The 22,908-nt window shown below is 44.2% G+C and overlaps 1 protein-coding gene across 2 annotated transcripts in view; it reads right to left on the minus strand.

Moving 5' to 3' along the window:
- Positions 1 to 22,908, minus strand: part of MBTD1 (mbt domain containing 1) — a 108,761-nt gene that overhangs the window by 25,234 nt on the left and 60,619 nt on the right. For both annotated transcript variants that reach the window (XM_069752496.1, XM_069752497.1), the window contains exon 15: positions 19,257 to 19,334. In XM_069752496.1, the coding sequence (XP_069608597.1) occupies positions 19,257 to 19,334 (78 nt within the window). The remainder of the gene's footprint in view (positions 1 to 19,256; positions 19,335 to 22,908) is intronic.

Consider the following 22,908-nt stretch of genomic DNA (forward strand, 5'->3'; position numbering starts at 1 on the left):
AACATATATACAACAGGAACTTTGCCTGCCATATATTTTTACATGTCCATTGGATCCTATTCACCACGCAGAGGCCAAAAGAGTGTTCTTCATTTAGCCTCAGTCCGACTTCTATGCACAGACATATCGTTTAACTGGGCTGCCATTTACAGAATGAAAGGGCCCCAAAGACATGTGAACCCCGTTTTTGCTCACAGCTTTTAGAACTGACTATTATCTCCCCAGATTTTACCTAGATCTACATATAGCCATTATTGGGTAGATTACATATGGTCTCTTCTTTGCAACCTATATTTAAAGGGAACCTGTCACCTGAATTTGGCGGGACCAGTTTTGGGTCATATGGGCGGAGTTTTCAGGTGTTTGATTCACCCTTTCCTTACCCGCTGGCTGCATGCTGGCCGAAATATTGGATTGAAGTTCATTCTCTGTCCTCCGTAGTACACGCCTGCACAAAGCAAGATTACCTTGCGCAGGCGTGTACTATGCAGGACAGCGAATGAACTTCAATCCAATATTGCAGCCAGCGGGTAAGGAAAGGGTGAATCAAACACCTGAAAACTCCGCCCATATGACCCAAAACTGGTCCCGCCAAATTCAGGTGACAGGTTCCCTTTAACCAATTCACATTCAGGATTTTTCAGTCCTTTAGGACCAGATACATTTTAGATGGTTTCAAGGTATTTTAGATAACCCTTTCACGCCAGAGCATTTACAATACTGACCACTGTCACTTTGAGGTTATAACTCTGGAACGCTTCAACGGATCCCGATGGTTCTGACATGGTTTTCTCATGACATACTGTGCTTCATGATGGTGGTAACATTTGTTTGATATGACGTGCGTTTATTTATGAAAATAAGAAATTTGGTAAAAATTTCAAAATTTCATTCTTATGCCCATAAACCAGAGAGTTATGTCACACAAAATAGTTAATAAGTAACATTTCCCACATGTCTACTTTACATCAGCACAATTTTTGAAGCATAGTTTTTTTTATTAGGAAGTTAGGCTAGTTTCACACTAGCGTTTATCCAGGCTGCGGAGGGATGCTGACTTCCTCCGTGAAGCCCCACCCACTGCCATACCCCTTCGTTCAGCTCCGCCTACATGCACACCCTAGCTTTAACATTGGGTATGCAGGCCAAGCCGCTGTATGCGGATGCAGCCGCATGCGTCGTTTTGACGGTGCGACGACCTGCGCCGAACGCAACATGTTGCATTTTCGTGCAGATGCCGCACTGTCAAAACGACGCATGCGGTGGCATCCACATACAGTTAAAGATAGGGTGCGCACGCCGCATGCAGCCGTAGGTGGAGCTGAACGAAGAGGCGCTTCAGTGGGCAGGGCTTCACAGAGGAAGTCCGCATCCCTCCGCGGCCCGGATAAACGCTAGTGTGAAACTAGCGTTAGAAAGGTTAAAAGTTAAGCGATTTCTCATTTTTCCAACATTTACAAAACATTTTTTTTTTTTTTTTTTAGGGACCACATCACATTTGAAGCGACTTTGAAGGGTCTACATGACACAAAATACCTAAAAGTAACAATTCTAAAATCTGCACCCCTCAAGGTACTCAAAACCACATTCAAGAAGTTTATTAACCCTTCAGGTGTTTCATTTTTTCTTCCTTCCACATTGCCTTAGTTCCTGTGAAAGTTTTACTTTTTCCCATAAAAATCTTACTTTAGCCCCAAATTTTTCATTTTCACAAGGGCAACCGGAACAATTGCACAACAAATTTTCTCCCGAGTATGGGGATACCCCGTCTGTGGTGGAAATCTACTGTTTGGGCACATGGCAGGACTTTTGGAACCGTTTGACTTTTGGAATGCAAAATGGCTGGATTAGATAGTGGATGCTATGTCAAATTTGGAGAGTCCCTGATGTGCCCAAACAGTGGAAACCCCCACATGTGACCCCATTTTGTAAACTACAACCCTTGAGGAATCCATCAGGTGGTGTGTAGACCATCTTGATACCACAGGCGCCTCATAGAATTTTAACATATTGGGGCATGAAAATGAAATATTTTTTTTTTTTTTTCATGAAAGAGTTGAGTTAACCTCAAATTTCTTATTTTCACAAGGGTAAAAGGAGAAAATGGACCCCACAGTCAATGGCACACTCAGGAGAAATTGCCCAAATACCCCATATATAGTCGGAAACTACATTTCAGCCACAGTGCAAAGCTCAAAAAAGGGAAGGAGAGCCATATTGGAACACAAATTTTACTGTTATGATTTGTGGGTGACATGTCACATTATCAGAGCCCCCGAGGTGCCAGAACAGCAGAACCCCCCTATAAGTGACCCCATTTTACAACCTACTCCCCTTAATTCATCAGTGGTGCAGTGATCATATTGATACCACAGCTGTTTCATTGAATTTTATACCGCTGAGTGGTGAAGAAAAAATAATTACATTTTCCTAAAATGTTGTTTTAACTCTGGATTTTACATAGGAAAGTAAGCAAATTGGAAAATGTTAAGAGTGTTCTATTCAAATGTGTCAGAGTGAATATGGTCACTACACCCAAAGATGAATTCCCAGAGGGATGTCATTTCCAAAATGGAGTCACTTCAGGGGGGGGGGGAAATTCTGCTTTTCTGACACTTAGCGGCTCTGTAAAGTGCCAGAACAGCACAATCTTCCCTCAAGTGACCCCACTTTGGAAAGGACACTCCTCTGGGAAATCAAATATGGGTGTAGTGATTATTTTCATTCCACGGATGACTTCCAGAAACAAGCATACAGTGGATGTTTTAGGTCAAAAATGGCAAATATGCCATTCTAGTGCCCAATATACTGTGACCAGCTTGTGTATCTGGAGACATCCACCCCAGAAATTGTTAAGCGAGCTCTACTCGAATGTGTCATTTACTAAATAAACCAAATGCTTGAATGACAAAAATGGGCTACATACAGTTTAAAGGAACCTGTCAGCAGGATTGTGCACAGCAACCTACAGTGTCAAGTCGGCGCCGTTATACTGATTACAATGATAGCTGATGATGAAATCAGTCTTTTGGTTGTTGTTTAATCTTTATTTGCAGTTTTGGGTTAATGATATGCTCGTGGGTGGCCTGTGGGGGGAGGGGGAGGGGGGGGGTTGGGGTGAAGGGATGGGCTTCATGTGATGCACTGATTAGCTATTCACCAGTATGGCTCCTTGGATACGTCTGTGTGTGGCAGCTCTTGAAGCAATGACTCCAGCAGCAGTCCACTCCTTGTGAATCTCCAGAAAATTTTTGAATGGCCTTTTCTTAACAATCAAGGCTGCAGTTATCCCGGTTGCTTGTGCACTTTTTTCTACCACACTTTTTCCTTCCACTCAACTTTCCATTAATATGATTGGATACAGCACTCTGAAAACAGCCAGCTTCTTTAGCAATGACCTTTTGCGGCTCACCCTCCTTGTGGAGTGTCAATGACTGCCTTCTGGACATCTGTCAAGTCAGCAGTCTTCCCCATGATTGTGGAGCCTACTGAAACAGACTAAGGGCAGTCCCACACGTCCAGATAATTCCGGTACCGGAAAAAATAAATAAATAAATAAATAAATAAATTAAAAAAAAAAAAAAAAAAATAGAATTATTCTTACCGTTAATTCTGTTTCTAGTAACCCACCACGACAGCACACCTGGAGGATGTTACCCCTTTCCTAATAGGGACAGGAAATGACAAGAGGTTAAATAACCCCTCCCTCATCCTCCCCTCAGTGTTATTATAAAGGACCACAGGAGAATGAATGCTTCAAATTATATTTATTCTTTTCAGAACGTATATTAAGCAAAGGGAGGGATTACTCCTGCTGTCGTGGTGGGTTACTAGAAACCGAATTAACGGTAATAATAATTCTATTTTCTCTAGTAACCCCCCACGACAGCACACCTGGAGCAGTACCCAAGAGTAATTTTCAGGGAGGGACTACAGCACTAAGGACTTTTTCTCCAAAGGCTAAGTCTTCTTTTGACATCAGGTCAAGCCCGTAATGTTTGGAGAACGTATGGACCAAGGACCATGTAGCCGCTCTGCATATTTGCTCGATGGAAGCACTGGCTTTCTCGGCCCAGGAGACAGCTGTTGCTCTAGTAGAATGGGCTGTGAGCTTTCCTGGTGGTGGGAGGCCTTGAATTTGATAAGCCTCCAGGATTGCTCTTTTGATCCAATTTGCAATTGTGGATCTGGAAGTCTTCTTCCTCTTATTCTGGCCGAGAAGATGAATAAACAGATTTTGATCTTTTCTAATCTTTTCTGATGCATGAAGATAATAGAGTACCATTCTTCGAACATCCAAAGTATGGAAATGTTCCTCTTCCTCATTCTTTGGTTCTTGATAGAACAACGGAAGAATTATCTCCTGCGATTTGTGGAAATCGGAGACGACCTTTGGGAGAAAGGATGGGTCTTATCGTAGGATAAGCTTGTCCTGAAGAATCTTCATGTAGGGCTCATTGATTGACAGGGCTTGTAGTTCACCCACTCTTCTGGCTGTTATAGCTACCAGGAAGGTGGTTTTCCAAGCGAGTTTATCCATGGTTATGGAAGATAAGGGTTCAAATGGTGGCAGTGTAAGTCCTTTCAGGACTATATTCAGGTCCCAGGATGGAACTATATTTATGGGTCTTGGAGATATGCGGGATGCCGCCGTCATGAATCTTCTTACCCATCTATGGTTGGCTAAAGACTGGTCAAAATAAGAGCTCAAGGCTGCCACTTGTACCTTGAGGGTGCTGGGTCTGAGACCCTTCTCCAGCCCATCTTGTAGAAAATCCAGGATCTTGGCTAGGTTTGGTTTATCTGGGTTAGGTTGCTCAGGAGCACACCATGTGATGAAAGTCTTCCAGATCTTTTGGTAAATAGAATTAGTAACCGTTTTGCGACTTTTTTGTAATGTTTCAATTACCCTCTTTGATAGTCCTCTAGTTCTCAGAATTGAGAATTCAGAAGCCAGGCATTTAGGTGTAGCCTCTCGGGATCTGGATGCAGTATTGGCCCCTGGTAGAGAAGGTCTTTGACCGGTGGAAGTGCTATTGGCCCATCTATCTTTAGACTGATGAGGGCCCCAAACCAACCTCTTTTGGGCCAAAGTGGAGCCACTAGGATCACCTTGAGTTTTTCTGTCCTTATTTTCTGCAGGACTTTTGGTAGGATCGGCAATGGCGGGAAAGCGTATGCTAGCGAGAATGTCCATGGCTGGACCAATGCGTCCACAGCTAACCACAAATTCATCGGATCTAGCGAGAAGAACTGGTCTACCTTTGCCTTCTGACTGTTCGCGAACAAGTCCGCTTCTGGCTGTCCCCATCTTTTGACTAGTATCTGAAAGACTTCTGGGTTTAGGCTCCATTCTCCTGGATGGACCTCTGTTCTGCTCAGGAAGTCGGCTTGTACGTTTATCTCCCCTTTTATGTGTAGGGCGGATATGGAGAGAACATGTTCTTCGGACCAAGAAAATATTCTTGCTGATATTCTTTTTAGATCTTCGTGTCTTGTACTTCCCTGGTGGCGAAGGTGGGCAACTGTTGTCATGTTGTCTGAGTATATTTTTAAGTGGGAATTTTGTACAAGAGTTACTGCCGCTTGGAGAACTTCTTCTACTGCTTTTAGCTCTTTGAAATTCAAGGATTGTTGTGCTATTTCGGCTGACCAGAATCCCTGGAATATGTGCTGGTCTACCGTAGCTCCCCAACCTTTTCCACTGGCATCTACTGTTATGGTCACTGCTGGGACCTGCAACCAGGGAACTCCTCTTATTAAGTTCTCTTTTTGTAGCCACCATGTTAATGAGGACTTTACAAGCGGTGGTATCCGGATCTTTTTGTCTAGAGAACCTGGAGATCCGTCCCAGCTTGACAGAATGTGTGTCTGAAGTATCCTGGTGTGGGCTTGAGCCCATGCCACCATCTGGATGCAAGATGTCATGGTACCTAGAACTGACATGGCCCATCTTAGAGATACTCTCCTCTTGTCCTGCAATGTTCTTATCCTTGATGTAAGCAGGGACCGTTTTTGTTCGGGCAAGAAAGATGTTTGTCTGTGGGAGTCTAATAAGACCCCTAAAAAGATCTTCGTTGTGGACGGAACCATATCCGATTTTTTGGGGTTTATCACCCAACCCAGGGATGACAGGACCTGGACTGTTGTCTGAAGATGTTCCTGTAGAATTGGAACCGTGGGAGCCACTACCAAGAGGTCGTCGAGGTATGGGATTATGCATATCCGCCGACTTCTGATGTACGCCATCACCTCGGACATGACCTTTGTAAAGATCCTTGGAGCTGATGATAGTCCGAATGGGAGGACATTGAACTGGAAGTGGTCTATAACTTCTCCTCTGGTGACTACAAACATTAGAAATTTTCGATAGGTCGGATGGACTGGGACGTGATAATATGCGTCCTGTAAGTCGATGGTTGCCATGACGAAGTCTTGCCCTATTAAGGGTACTGTCGATCTGACGGACTCCATTCTGAATCTTCTGTAGGTTATATATTGATTCAGCGGTTTCAGATTGATTATCATCCGATGGGTTCCGTTTGGTTTCCTTATCAGAAATAGGCTGGAATAATGGCCCTTGTTTCTTTCGTCTTTTGGGACTGTGGAGATCACATTGTTGATTAAGAGATCTTCTATCCCAGTTATCAGGGTGGACTGTAGCTTCGGTGTTGATAACGTTGTGGTTTTCATTCTTTTTTGGGGGTATGATGTAAACTCTATTTTCATCCCCTCTTTGACCAATCTTAAGGTCCACTGATCCACCCCGATCTCTTGCCAGACTGGGAGGAAGTTCGAAATCCGACCCCCCACTATGACGGCGTCATTGCTTTCTCTGGTTTTGGGGTTGTGAAAGAAAAAGATTCCTGTCTTTCCCTCCTTTCGGATAGCTCCAGCGACCTGTCTTACCCTTTCCTCTGTATTGAGGAGTATGTTCCTGCTGAGCGCGGAAGGGTCTTTTCCTAGGGTTTCTAGGTTCTGGTAAGGTCTTTTTCTTGTCTGAAGCCTTCTCCAAAAGATCATCAAAGGCTGGTCCAAACATATACTTTCCTTTAAAAGGAATAGAACACAGCCTCATCTTGGAAGTCATATCCCCAGACCAGGATCTTAGCCAGAGTGCACGCCTTACCGAGTTTGACAGTGCGGATGATCTCGCCGTCACTCTCACGGATTCTGCGGAAGCATCTGCTAAAAAGCCTGTTGCTTTCTGGAAGATAGGCAAGGAGGCCAGAATATCTTATCTCGGAGTACCTGAGGACAAGTGCTCCTCTAGCTGCCCCAGCCAGCGATGCATCGATCTAGCCACGCAAGTGGATACTGAATTAATGTTCAGTAAAGACGCTGATGTTTCCCACGACTTCCTTAGTAGTCCGTCCATCTTACGTTCTAGAGGGTCTCTCAGTTGGGAGGCATCCTCGAATGGTAGCGTGGTCTTTTTGGCTACTCTGGCAATCTGGACGTCCACTTTTGGGACTTCTGACCAGCATGACGCTGTCTCGGCATCCACAGGAAATCTGTCTTTAATTTCCGCTGGAGTAGTCAGCTTCTTTTCTGGAGATTCCCACTCGTCCAGAACCAAATCTCGGATGTTTTGGTGAATAGGAAACACCTGACGCTTCCTAGAACGAAGACCTCCAAACATCTCTTCTTGCACTGTCTGGGCCGTCTTCTCTTCCTCAACCTCCATAGTTTTCCTTACAGCTGTAAGGAGTTCTTCTATATCAGATGAAGATGAAGAGAAGTAGTATCTCTCTTGCTGGACAGTTTCAGAGTCCAGGGATAATTCACCCTCCTCTGGGGGTTCGTCCGACGTCTCTCCCTGAGAGTCCTCCTGCTCTTCCTCCTGTGGATTAAGTTTCCTTTTCTTAGCCTCAGGAGGGGCACTAGGAGATGGAGTAGGCTGGGAAAGAGTGGCCAGAGATGTTTTAATCTCCTGCTGGATTAAGGTTTTAATCTCCTCTATCAGGGATGGCTGTTCCTCGCTGATAATTTTGTCTGTGCATTCTTTGCACAATGATTTCTTGTATGACGAGGACAGCTTCTTCATACAAACTGCGCATTTGCGGGTCGTTTTTGTTTTGCTTCCTGATGTGGGTTCCTTGTCCCCCTAAAAAGGAAGGGGAGAAGGAATCATAAGACTACAACCCACATCAGGGAATGGACACCCGGGGCCAGACTACTCACTGGGGCCGGGATGGTGCTTTGTTCTGCAGGTGCAGAGCGCGAGGAAGCAGACATCTCCATAGTCTTCACCACACAGTGGTCCTACCTGCGATGTCTTCCTGTCCAGGGCCTGAATATATAGGCGACCGGACGCAGCACCTGTCCTCCTGGATGAGGACCTCCTCCTCCGGTGTCCGGAAGTACGTGGGGGGAGAACGCCGACGTCTTCCATGCTATCTGCCTAGCGTTCCTGGCTGGAACGCACGAGGACTTCCTGATTCAGAGAAGCCGGCCGGCGTCTGACGTCATATCCGGCCGCCGGCTTCAGACCGGAAGTCCCACACACGCGCGCGCGGTGCGGAGGAGGAGAAGGGCTGGAGAGCTCCGAGAGGCCTCCAGCCGAAGAACGCCCCAGACCTTACCCGCAGGCGCGGAATGGCGGCGGTGAAGAGTCCCGAGTCGGAGGAGACGGGAGCAGCGACAGGGAATGGACGCAAGTCTGCCCGGCTAGTTAACTCTATTCCCCCCGGTGACCGCTGCCGGCACAGTGCACCTGGGATGACCTCTTCATCCCTAGTAGGGACAGGAAAGAACACTGAGGGGAGGATGAGGGAGGGGTTATTTAACCTCTTGTCATTTCCTGTCCCTATTAGGAAAGGGGTAACATCCTCCAGGTGTGCTGTCGTGGGGGGTTACTAGAGAAAAAAAAAAAAAATCGGTACCGGAATTATCAGTGTCCGTGTGCCCCTGTGTTTCTGTGGCACATCAGTGTGGCACACGTGTGCCCACTGGGTACCACACGGAGCGTGCAGGAGACAGCGCTAAAGTTTAGCGCTGTCCCCTGCATCGTGCTGAAACCGCGATTCATATCTTCTGTGCAGCAGCGTTTGTTGCAGAGAAGATATGAATAATCCTTTTTTTTTTGTGGTTTTTTGTGTATAAAATAAAGGTTTATGTCCCCACCCCCCGTGCGCCCCCCCCCCCCCCCCGCTGTTCTGAAAATACTCACCCAGCTCCCTCGTTGGCTGTCGCTGCTTCCTCTCCTGGCCACACCTTCTACTGTATGCAGTCACGTGGGGCCGCTCATTTAAAGTAATGAATATGCGGCTCCACCCCTATGGGAGGTGGAGCCGCATATTCATGACTGTAATCGGCTGCCCCACGTGACCGCATACAGTAGAAGGTGCGGCCAGGAGAGAAAGCAGCAACAGCCACAAAGGGAGCTGGGTGAGTATTTTCAGAACAGCGGGGGAGGGGGGGGGGGGGGGGGGGGCGCACAGGGGGGTGGGGACATGGACCTTTATTTTATACACTAAAAACCACAAAAAAATGGATTATTCATATCTTCTCTGCAGCAAACGCTGCTGCACAGTAGATATGAATCGCGGCTTCAGCACCATGTGGGGGGACAGCGCTTTACTGGAGCGCTGTCTCCTGCACGGCACACGGACTGCACACAGACAACGTCCGTGTGCGGTACGTGTTTTACACAGACCCATTGACTTTAATACGCTCCCACGAACACTGACATGTCTCCGTGTTTGGCACATGGAGACAGGGTCTGCAAAAAATCAATGACATCTGTACAGATGCATTGATTTTAATGCGTCTACGTGTGTCAGTGGCTCCGGTACGTGAGGAAACTGTCACCTCATATACCGGAGCCACTGACGTGTGAAACCGGCCTAAGGGATCTTTTTAAATGCTTAGGAAGCCTTTGCAGGTGTCTTTTGTTAATTATTCTAATTTACTGAGATAATGACTTGGGTTTTCACTGGCTGTAAACCATAATCATCAACATTAACAGAAATAAACACCTGAAATAGATCACTCTGTTTGTAATGACGCTATATAATATACAAGTTTCACTTTTGCATTGATGAACTGAAATAAATTAACTTTTTGATGATATTCTAATTTTGTGAGAAGCACCTGAACATGATTTTGTTGATACCTGGTACAGCTGTAGAACCTGGTCTGCAAGGTCCACACTCCCCCCCCCCCCCCCCATGTACTTTTTGTAATCAATGACCGACACTGGTTTTTACTTTGAAGGAGTGGATCTTCGTTCTACAGTGGCCCTTGTGGCATCTGTGTGGGTCAAGCTGAGAATAAAACCATCTTTCTTATCCTTATATTTGAGGGTAAGCAGCTTTCCATTGTGTACAGCCCCTGACTGCCCCATTAGGAACAAAGGGGTTTCCACAATACGTGGTCAACTAAGTATTTTTACGAATAGTCCCACAAACCCCTATGTTGTGCTCAACCAGACTTAATTAGGCAGGCGTCACACTGGCGTTTTAAACGGCCGTTTTCCTCGGTCCGAGACAATCGCAGCATGCGATTGTCTCGGACCGAGGAAAACTCTCGGCTCACTCGCATATAAGCCTATGGGTGCGAGTCAGACTGCGCACACCACTAGGATATCATCCGAGTGATGTGCGTTATAAGCGGACCCCAGCAATGGAGGAGATGGAGAAATTCATTTCTCCGCCTCCTCCGCAGCTGTGCTACAATCCTCCCTGTGCGAGAGAATCGGAGCACAGACACGACACTCAGCTCCTGCTCTGCTGCGAGCAGAAGCCGAGGGTCATTAGCATATTGCATCCGATGATCTCGCATCTCTTGGCAGAAAACGCCGCTGAAAATCTGAGCGGTTCTTATGTAGATTTGATACGTTTTTCATGCAGATTTTTAAGCGGATCTGTATGCGTTTTGTATATGTATATATCCATCTCTCATATATATATATATATATATATATATATATATATATATATATATATATATATATATATATATATATATATATATATATATATATATACATATACATATACACACGCACACACACACTGTACGCTGAAGAGCTCGGCATTGCCTGGGCATGCTAAATATCTGTGGTTAGTTATAGCACCTCACATCTTTCATTTTCCCCCTCACTCCTCTCATTTCCCCCTAACACTTGTCATTTCGACCTCACATCTGTCATTTTCCCTTCACTCCTCTCATTTTGCACTCACACCCTTTCATTTTCACCTCACACCCCTCATTTTCACCTCACACCCCTCATTTTCACCTCACACCCCTCATTTTCACCTCACACCCCTCATTTTCACCTCACACCCCTCATTTTCACCTCATTATATACATGTTTGTCATCTCCCTTATATATAGTATACACCTGTATATAGCATATACCTGTATGTCATCTCCCCTGTAAATAGTATATACCTGCTGTATGTCATCTCCTCCTGTATATTGTATTTACCCATGTGTCATCTGCTCCTGTATATAGTATGTACCTGTGTGTCATCTCCCCCTGTATATAGTATATACGTGTCATCTCCCCTGTACAAAGTATATACCTGTGTGTCATCTCCTCCTGTATATAGTATATACCTGTGTGTCATCTCCTCCTGTATATAGTATATACCTGTGTCCTCTCCCCTGTATATACCTGTACCTGTGTGTCATCTCCCCTGTACATAGTATATATGTGTGTGTCATCTCCTCCTGTATATACAGGAGGAGATGACACATAGGTATATACTATATACAGGAGAGATGACACACAGGTATATACTATATACAGGAGGAGAGGACACAGTTATATACTATATAGTATATACCTGTGTGTCATCTCTCCTGTATATAGTATATATCTGTGTGTCATCTCCCCTGTATATAGTATATACCTGTGTGTCATCTCCTCCTGTATTAGGCCGGCTTCACACTCAGCGTATGAAAATACGGTCCGTATATTACGGCCGTAATACGCTGAAATGTCCCGAAAATAGTGGTCCGTAGCTCCTCCGTAGGCAGGGTGTGTCAGCGTTTTTTGCGCATGGCATCCTCCGTATGTAATCCGTATGGCATCCGTACTGCGTGGTTTTCTCGCAGGCTAGCAAAACCAACATACCGCTATAGAAGTGATCCATGTGTCCCAAGCCGGTAATTCAGTGCGGTGTACAGTAAAATCACACTGACAGCTTACAGTAGAATAGGTAGAATAAATGTGTACACATAGAATAGGTATATATATATATATATATGTCAGTGAGACACATATATGTATATATATTAATATTTATTCCAGCGCTATACAGCTTGAAAGCCGGTAATTCAATTACCGGCTTTTTCTTTCTCCTTCCTAAAACCCGACATGATTTGAGACATGGTTTACATACAGTAAACCATGTCTTCTCTCCATTTTTTTTGCAGATTCCACACTACTAATGTCAGTAGTGTGTATCTGCCAAATTTGGCCGTTCTAGCTCTTAAAATAAAGGGTTAAATGGCGGAAAAAATTGGCGTGGGCTCCCGCGCAATTTTCCCTGGCTTTCTAGGTAATTTCCCACGATCTATGAACAGCCAGCAGAGGGCGCCTCACCGCAAATGAAGCTAAATATAGATCATTGATCTATTTTTAGCCTCATTCCCTGGGGTTTTGCAGCGAGGAGCAGCCTGCATTAGCACAGCTCCTTGCTGCAAAATGTTTTAACCCCTTCAGAAGGATTTACATCGTTGGACGTTACAGATCTGCGGAGGGTAAGTATATTGTTGGTTTATTATGTTTTTTTACTCACAGAACGAGGGTCTTCAGTGACTGGATTGGGCGTTGAATAAAATACTGCAACAACCATTGTTTTTATTTCATTAAAATAATGTTAAATAATGTGTTTGTGTTTTATTTAACCCTTCACTACAATTGGATTAATAATGGATAGGTGTCATAATTGACGCCTCTCCATTATTAATTAGGCTTAATGTCACCTTACAATAGCAAGGTGGCATTAACCCTTCATTACCCCATATCCCACCGCTACACGGGAATGGGAAGAGAGTGGCCAAGTGCCAGAATAGGCGCATCTTCCAGATGTGCCTTTTCTGGGGTGGCTGGGGGCAGATATTTTTAGCCAGGGGGGGGCCAATAACCATGGACCCTCTCCAGGCTATTAATATCTGCCCTCAGTCACTGGCTTTACTACTCTGGCGGAGAAAATTGCGCGGGAGCCCACGCCAATTTTTTCCGCCATTTAACCCTTTATTTTAAGAGCTAGAACGGCCAAATTTGGCAGATACACACTACTGACATTAGTAGTGTGGAATCTGCAAAAAAAATGGAGAGAAGACATGGTTTACTGTATGTAAACCATGACTCAAATCATGTCGGGTTTTAGGAAGGAGAAAGAAAAAGCCGGTAATTGAATTACCGGCTTTCAAGCTGTATAGCGCTGGAATAAATATTAATATATATACATATATGTGTCTCACTGATTACATACATATATATATATATATATATATATATATATATATATATATATATATATATATATATATATATATATATATATATATATATATATATATATATATATATACCCCTATTCTATGTGTACACATTTATTCTACCTATTGGACTGTAAGCTGTCAGTGTGATTTTACTGTACACCGCACTGAATTGCCGGCTTTTCTCTCTAACAGCGCTGCGTATTTCTCGCAAGTCACACTGCTTGTCCGTGTGTAATCCGTATTTTTCACGCTTCCATAGACTTTCATTGGCGTATTTCTTGCGCAGTACGGTGACAAACGCAGCATGCTGCGATTTTGTACGGCCGTAGAAAGCCGTATAATACTGATCAGTAAAATACGGCAAATAGGAGCAGGGGCATAGAGAATAATTGTGCCGTATTTTTTGCGAGTTTTACGGACGTAGATTCTGCGCTCTTACGTCCGTAAAACTCGCAAGTGTGATGCCGGCCTTAGACCGCGTTCACATGTTATTTGATCAGTATTTTTACCTCAGTATTTGTAAGCTAAATTGGCAGTCTGATAAATCCCCAGCTAACGGGAAGCCCTCCCCCCTGGCAGTATATATTAGCTCACACATACACAGGTCATGTGACTGACAGCTGCCGTATTTCCTATATGGTACAGTTGTTGCTCTTGTAGTTTGTCTGCTTATTAATCAGATTTTTATTTTTGAAGGATAATACCAGACTTGTGTGTGTTTTAGGGCGAGTTTCATGTGTCAAGTTGTGTGTGTTGAGTTGCGTGTGGCGACATGCATGTAGCGACTTTTGTGAGATGAGTTTTGTGTGGTGACATGCGTGTAGCAACTTTTTGTGTGTCGAGTTGCATGTGACAGGTTAGTGTAGCAAGTTGTGTACAGCAAGTTTTGCGCTTGGCAAGTTTTATGTGTGGTGCATTTTGAGTATGTGCAAGTTTTGTGTGAGGCAACTTTTGCATGTGTTGCAAATTTTGTGCATGTGGCAATTTTCCACGTGTGCAAGTTTTGTGTGTGGCGAGTTTTCCAAACTTTGTTATAAGAAAAAAAAAAATAATAATTTAAAAAAAATACGTAATTTTCAGATACCCATAGCATCTCCATTTCTTGTGATCTGGGGCTGAGTGAGGGATTATTTTTTGTGTGCCGAGCTGACGTTTTTAATGATACCATTTTGGTGCAGATACGATCTTTTGATCTTTTAAAACAAACAAAAAAATCGGCGAACAAAAAAACATAGTACTGGTGTTTTTTTTACTTTTTTTCCTCCCTACACCATTTAGCGATCAGGTTAATCTTTTTATTGATCGGGCAATTCTGAAAGCGGCGATGCCAAATATGTGTAACGTTTGATTTTTTTATTGTCTTATTTTGAATAGGGCTAAAGGGGGCGATTTGAACACAAATCGTGTGTGTGTGTGTGTGTGTGTGTGTATGTGTGTATGTGTGTATGTGTGTATGTGTGTATGTGTGTATATATATATGTATGTATGTATATATATATATATATATATATATATATATATATATATATATATATATATATATATATATATATATATATATATATATATATATATATATATATATATATACACACACATATACACACACACACACACACTATTACCAAGCCTGAGGTTTAAGGTACCTTCACACATAACGATTTTGTTAACGATATCGTTGCAACGTCACGCTTTTTGTGACGTAGCAACGATATCGTTAACGAAATCGTTATGCGTGACAGCGACCAACGATCAGGCCCCTGCTGGGAGATCGTTGGTCGCTGGGAATGATCAGGACCTTTTTTTGGTCACTGATCACCCGCTGTCATCGCTGAATCGGCGTGTGACGCCGATCCAGCGATGTGTTCACTGGTAACCAGGGTAAATATCGGGTTACTAAGCACAGGGCCGCGCTTAGTAACCCGATATTTACCCTGGTTACCATTGTAAAAGTTAAAAAAACAAACAAACCGTACATACTCACATTCCGATGTCTGTCACGTCCCCCGGCGTCAGCTTCCCTGCACGGACTGAGCGCCGGCCTTAAAGCAGAGCACAGCGGTGACGTCACCGCTGTGCTCGGCTTTACGGCCGGCGCTGACACAGTCAGTGCGGGAAGCTGACGCCGGGGGACGTGACAGATATCGGAATATGAGTATGTAGTGTTTTTTTTTTTTTTTTAGCTTTTACAATGGTAACCAGGGTAAATATCGGGTTACTAAGCGCGGCCCTGCGCTTAGTAACCCGATATTTACCCTGGTTACCAGGGGACTTCAGCATCGTTGAAACCGTCTTCAACGATGCCGAAGTCTTTCCCCTGATCGTTGGTTGCTGGAGAGAGCCGTCTGTGTGACAGCTCCCCAGTGACCACACAACGACTTACCAACGATCACGGCCAGGTCGTATCGCTGGTCTTGATCGTTGGTAAGTCGTTTAGTTTAACGGTACCTTACATAATGAACAGGTGTCAGCCAGATACCCTCATTATTGATAAAACGGTACAAAAAGCGTTAAAGACACACACACACAAAATCTGAGTGAAACACAATATCAGTTTATTTTAAAAAAAAAAACAACAAAAAACAAACATTGCGTGGGCTCCCTCGTAATATTCATAACCAGTAGAGGGAAAGCCAACGGCTGAGGTTAGTTTTCTGGGGAGGAGCCAATAGCCACAAAAGTTCCCAGGCTATTAATATCAGCTCACAGCTGTTTGCTTAGCCTTTACTGGCTAGTTTACAGGGGAACACCAGAAAAAAATTGACATGGAGGTCCCCCTATAAAATCGAACCAGCAAAGGCTAGGCAGACAGCTGCGGGCTGATATTAATAGCCTGGGAAGGGACCATGGATATTGGCACCCCCCCAGTATAAAAACATCAGCTCTCAGCCGCCCCAGAAATGGCACATCTTATAGATGCATCAATTCTGGCACTTATCCTCACTCTTCGCACATGCCCTGTAGCGGTGGCAAGTGAGGTTCATATTTGTGGGGTTACAGTCACCTTTGTATTGTCTGGTGACATCAAGCCCACGACTTAGTAATGGAGAAGCATCAATAAGACACATATCCATGACTAATCCTATAGTTATATGGTAAATAAAGACATAGCCAGAATAAAGTCCTTTATTTAAAATAATCACACAGACTCTTTTATTGAATCTTAATTTACCATACTTACTGAACGCCTAATTTCCGACGCCCTCGTCTCCTGCAACAAAAATAAAAAATATTAAACCAACATATAATACTCCCTGTCTGACGTAGTCCATTACCGAGTGTCCCACAGCGATCTCGTGTGTAGAACAGTCACATCGGGAGATGTGACTGCTCTACCCGGCCTCCGGTGATACATTGTGGGAGGGATTACCTCCTGTCAGTGTATCACTGCACTGCCATGAGAGTTCACCGGAGTTAATCAGCTCCAGTGCTGTCACTTACGGCACTACCGCTGTGAGAGAACTTTCCCACGCAGCAGTGCCGCATGTGAGAGCACCGGAGCTGATCAACTGATACACTGTGGGAGCGATTAGCTCCTGTCAGTGTATCGCCGGTGGCCTGGTAGAGTGGTCACATTTCCCGATGTGACTGTTCTACACATGAGATCGTCGTGGGACAATCTGGATTACGGCGGACAGGGAGTATATGTTGGTTTATTATTTTACATTATTTCTAGGAGACAAAGGCGTTGGGGATTTGGTGTGAGGTGAGTATAATGGGTTTTTAGTTTTATGTGAATATATATGCAATTTTATTTTCATTTATTTTTTCTTAAACTGAGTACAGGTGCCGACAGATACTACTCTCCCATCAGCAGCACCTGCTGTCACTATCATCAGTGACAGCAGACATAGCCCCATGGGAGCAGTAGTCTCATCGACCCACGCCTGCTTTTTACTGTAGGTCACCACTGTGGGTCACAGTCAGCTGCGGGATCATGCTGACATCTGCCAGCATGATCCCGCAGCGCTGTGACCGACAGTAGCGGAGGTAGCGTTACCGCACACACATATACAGACATCCACACCCCCCGCAGACAGACACTCACATATTCTCCGCCCACACACTTCCTCCTTCTGATATAATTTCCTTTCTGTAGCGTTTTTGGCACGCAAATCCGCAAACCTTTTTACAACTGCGGTTTTGCTGCAGATTTGACTGACTCAATGGGTGCAGAAACGCTGCAGATCCGCAAAAAGAACTTACATGCTGAGGAAAATAAAAAGCTGCAACTAAGGATGGAAAGTTCAGCAGCATGTGCACAACAATTCAGGAATGCCATTGATGAACGATGCTTTAATAATCCATTGTGGATTTATAGCATTTCCGTGTGGAAAAAACGCTGTGGAAACACAACAAATCTGCAACGTGTGCACATAGCCTTATAGTTATGATCCTTTCTAATATACTGGATTATCTTATTTTGCTCCCTTCTATCTCAAACACCAATTTGAAAGCGTTAGCTTGTCTGCCTAGCTCATGCTGTCTTAAGGATACATACAATTAGACTAACATCATCCAAAGCCAATGATATTGATGGGTTTGGAGGACAATCTAATGTGTATGAGGTCCAGAAACAGATGATTGTTGGAGAAGAAGAATAAGGATCCAGTATTCCTAATTTCTGACTGCAGATCCTTTTGCCCTCTAAAGGTACCTTCACACATAACGATATTGTTAACGATATCGTTGCTTTTTGTTACGTAGCAACGATATCGTTAATGAAATCGTTATGTGTGACAGCGACCAACGATCAGGCCCCTGCTGGGGGTCCAGAACTTTATTTCGTCGCTGGACTCCCTGGAGACATCGCTGGATCGGCGTGTGTGACACCGATCCAGCGATGTCTTCACTGGTAACCAGGGTAAACATCGGGTAACTAAGCGCAGGGCCGCGCTTAGTAACCCGATGTTTACCCTGGTTACCATGCTAAAAGTAAAAAAAAACAAACACTAGATACTTACCTAACGCTGTCTGTCCTCCAGCGCTGTGCTCTGCACTCCTCCTGTACTGGCTGTGAGCCGGAAAGCAGAGCGGTGACATCACCGCTCTGCTTTCCGGCTCCCAGCCAGTACAGGAGAAGAGCAGAGAAGCAGAGCGCAGCGCTGGAGGACAGACAGCGTTAGGTAAGTATCTAGTGTTTGTTTTTTTTTACTTTTAGCATGGTAACCAGGGTAAACATCGGGTTACTAAGCGCGGCCCTGCGCTTAGTTACCCGATGTTTACCCTGGTTACCGGCATCGTTGGTTGCTGGAGAGCGGTCTGTGTGACAGCTCTCCAGCGACCAAACAGCGACGCTGCAGCGATCCGGATCGTTGTCGGTATCGCTGCAGCGTCGCTTAATGTGAAGAGTCCATAAGAGATAAGAAGCAGCCTGAGATGTCTAGCAGCGGCTCTCGTAGAAATGGCTTTAGCTAGAATTGGAGTTCAAATCAGCTACTCAAACAGCATGAACTAGGGAGATAAGCCGGCCCTTTCAGCTTGGTGTAATACAAGCTAAAGAACTTTATTGTTACATTGATTCGTAACTCTATAAAAGGCTGGTCAATAATTTTAATTAAAAAAAAAAAAGGGTTACTTTTTAATAACTAAAGCTCAAGTTCATTGCTGTGTGATTTCACAAGAAATCTTGTAAATCCTGGAAAAGTGATTGATAGCGCTTATGATATTGAAAAGAATACAAGAAGCATTAACTCCTAACAGATCAGACTGTTTTAATGTTAATTAATGCACAAGTTTTGATTTGGAACAGATATTCAAAAATGAAAAAAAAAAATAAAATAAGTCTGACTTACTCTTTTTATGTCCTTTGCACTGTTGAGACTTGGACTTCTTCTTCTGTTTGGAGACAGTCGTCTGGTTGTCTTTCGTTGCTATAAAGCATAGGAAGACTATTGCTTTAGTAATGAAGTTATACAGTAACATCAGCATATTTCTTGCATGTGTTCACCCACGGAGACTGAACGCTACATCCAGTAGATGTAGATGAAAATATCTATATATATAATTGCCTAAGGGTTTTTCCGTCTGTCTGTCTGTCTGTCTGTCTGTCTGTCTGTCTGTCTGTCTGTCTGTCTGTCCTGGAAATCCCGGCTCTCTGATTGGTCGAGGCCGCCAGGCCTCGACCAATCAGAGACCGGCACAGCATCGACGTAGAAATCCCGCGTCTCTGATTGGTCGAGGCCGCCAGGCCTCGACCAATCAGCAACGGGCACAGTGACGATGATGTCATAAAGGACGTAGACATCCCGCGTCTCTGATTGGTCGAGGCCGCCAGGCCTCGACCAATCAGCAACGAGCACAGCGACGATGATGTCATAAAGGACGTAGACATCTCACGTTTCTGATTCAGCAACGGGCACAGTATCGACGTAGATGTCATAATGGTTGCCATGGCGACGATGATGTCATAAAGGTTGCCTCGACCAATCAGCGACGGGCACAGTCTGCCGCGAATTCTGGAATCATCATTGTCCATATACTACAGGGACATGCATATTCTAGAATACCCGATGCATTAGAATCGGGCCACAATCTAATATATATATATATATATATATACACACACACTAGATTGTGGCCCGATCCTAACGCATCGGGTATTCTAGAATATGCATGTCCCCGTAGTATATGGACAATGATGATTCCAGATTTTGCAGCAGATTGTGCCCATCGCTGATTGGTCGAGGCAACCTTTATGACATCGTCGTCATGGCAACCATTATGACATCTACGTCGATACTGTGCCCATCGCTGATTGGTCGAGGCGAATTCGCGGCAGACTGTGCCCGTCGCTAATTGGTCGAGGCAACCTTTATAAAATCATCGTCGCCATGCTGTGCCCGTCGCTGATTGGTCAAAGACGCGGGATTTCCAGGACAGACAGACGGAAAAACCCTTAGACATACATATATATGCAAGCTTTCTACAAACTTCTACAAACTTAGGGGCCATGTGGGCAATCATTCAATGGTGACAGCCTTACCTCTGTGGCGGTGCATACAGAAATAGCAATCGCAAAGTACGACCCCCAAATGCTTCCCAAAAATACACATGCATTATACAATTAACCCCTTAGTGACCGAGCAAAATTTAAAAAAAAAAAATATGACTAGTGTCAATTTATGTGGGAATAACTCTGGAATGCTTCACTATATCTCTTTGATTTTGAGAGTGTTTTTCATGACATATTGTACTTTGTGATAAAAGGTAAATTGATGTCAATATTTTCCTAGTTTATTTATCCAAACATCAGAAATTTTACAAAAAATGTCAAAAAAAAAAAAATAGCAAATTTCAAACTTTGAGCAAGTATCCCTTTAATCCAGATAGTCATGCCACACAAAAACATTAACAACATTTCCCACGTCTGCTTTACATCAGCACCATTTGTAAAATGTTGCTTTATTTTATTTGCATTTTAAAAGGTTTGAAAATGCAGCAGTAATTTTTCATTTTTTTCAAGGAAATTTACAAACACTGATTTTTTTTTTTAAAGGGGCCTATTAAGTTTTGAAATGACTTTGGGGGGTCCTATATATTGGAAACCCCCAAAAGTGATACCATTTTAAAAAACGGTGCCCCTCAACGTTTTCATCATTGCTTTCAGGTAGTTTATTAACCCTTCAGGTGCTTTTCAGGAATTAACGCAAAGTAACATAAAAGGAATGAAAAAATTGATACCATTTACCATCTAAATGTTGATACCTCCTGAACAGGTCACTATAGCTGGAACCTCAGTAAGGCCATTATTTGGCCATGAATTACAACGGCAAACATCAGGACCACACAATCAAGATCTCAGGGTGCCGATGTTAACACCCTAGATAGACAATATATCTAGATACTGTTGTCATTATTGACAGCAGCATTTAAAGGGTTAAACAACTATAGTTGGTACCAACACAAATCATGGCAGATGCAGCAAGTTGTCAGCTGTATTGTACCGCTGACAGCTATTGGACAGTCAGGTGGGGAATGCTAGTCTCTTATAAAGCAGGTCAGTAAAAAGACGTATTTGGTGGTCAATAAGGGGTTAAATAAATGTAATACAAGTTATACAGTCTTGTGGAAAAAAAAAGATGTAATACATCAAGTTGTTCAGCACCTTCTGCAGATTAGACTGCATGTACAGCATCACAGGTTGCTTTTAATATCAACCCCTTTCATATCCTGTTCCATACGTTTATGGTAGTGGTGACTGGTATTTCATGCCTCGGCTGTAAATTTATGCCTCAAAAAAATGTGTTGTCCGGCCTTAGTGTTGGCAGACTAGCAGCCAATGTGACTGCAGACTTGTGAATCCTCACGTGGCGCACACTGCGAGGATTCTTTGGTGCCAGCAGCAGCGGGCACGTGACAGCAAGTATACGATTTGCATAAATGTGATCAAGTGCCGACTAGACTAGACTTGTGCGGCCTCCCTCAATGCAAGTGTATAGGGTGAGGCTGGACATGTCTAGTTGGAATATGGCTGAAAGTATGCAAATTGCATACTTAACACCACTTGACCGCCTGCTCCTGACAACCGGGAAATCCTAACACCACACAGTGTGTGCGACGTGAGCATTCACAAGTCTGCAGTCGCAGGAGTAACTGCAGACATATACCCCAAGGACGGACAACCCCTTTGATTCACTGAAGAGGCATTCTGCAGGACCATCAGCACCCTTGCAGATCAGAGCTCCCCCAGATTTACAATGAATAAGAATTTATTAAGGCCTAATAACTGACGAGTCATATATTGCACACTAAAACAATTAAAATGATCATGTGGAGGAGTTTAATTAAAATAAAGGGTTTAGAAAAAAAGGAAACAAAAACAAAAAAGAAACAGAGCCCCTCTCCTTATATAATACAATTTATATGGAAGAAAAACATAAAAATAATGCTACAGGGGATAATTACCGTATATACTCGAGCATAAGCCGAGATTTTCAGCCCATTTTTTGGGGCTGAAAGTCCCCCTCTCGGCTTATACTCGAGTCATACCCAGGGGTCGGCAGGGGAGGGGGAGCGGGAGCTGTGTAATTATACTCACCTGCTCCTGGCGCGGTCCCTGCTTCTTCCAGCGCCGCATTTTCTTCCTGTAGTGAGCGGTCACATGGTACCGCTCATTACAGTAATGAATATGAGGCTCCACCTCCCATAGAGGTGGAGCCGCATAGTCATTACTGTAATGAGCGGTAACGGTGACCGCTCACTACAGGAAGAAAATGCGGCGCTGGAAGAAGCAGGGACGTGCAGGGACCGCGCCAGGAGCAGGTAAGTATGACGGGGCAGTGCGCGATACTCACCTGCTCCTCGTTCCACCGTCGGCGCCGCTGTGTCTTCCGCAGTGATGCTCAGGTCAGAGGGCGCGGTGACGCAATTAGTGCGCGCCGCCCTCTTCCTGAACGTCGGCGCAGAGGATGGGAAAACACAGCGGCGGTCAGCGGTGGAACGGGA

This window comes from Ranitomeya imitator, chromosome 2 (assembly GCF_032444005.1).
Source record: "Ranitomeya imitator isolate aRanImi1 chromosome 2, aRanImi1.pri, whole genome shotgun sequence".
Lineage (NCBI taxonomy): Eukaryota > Metazoa > Chordata > Amphibia > Anura > Dendrobatidae > Ranitomeya > Ranitomeya imitator.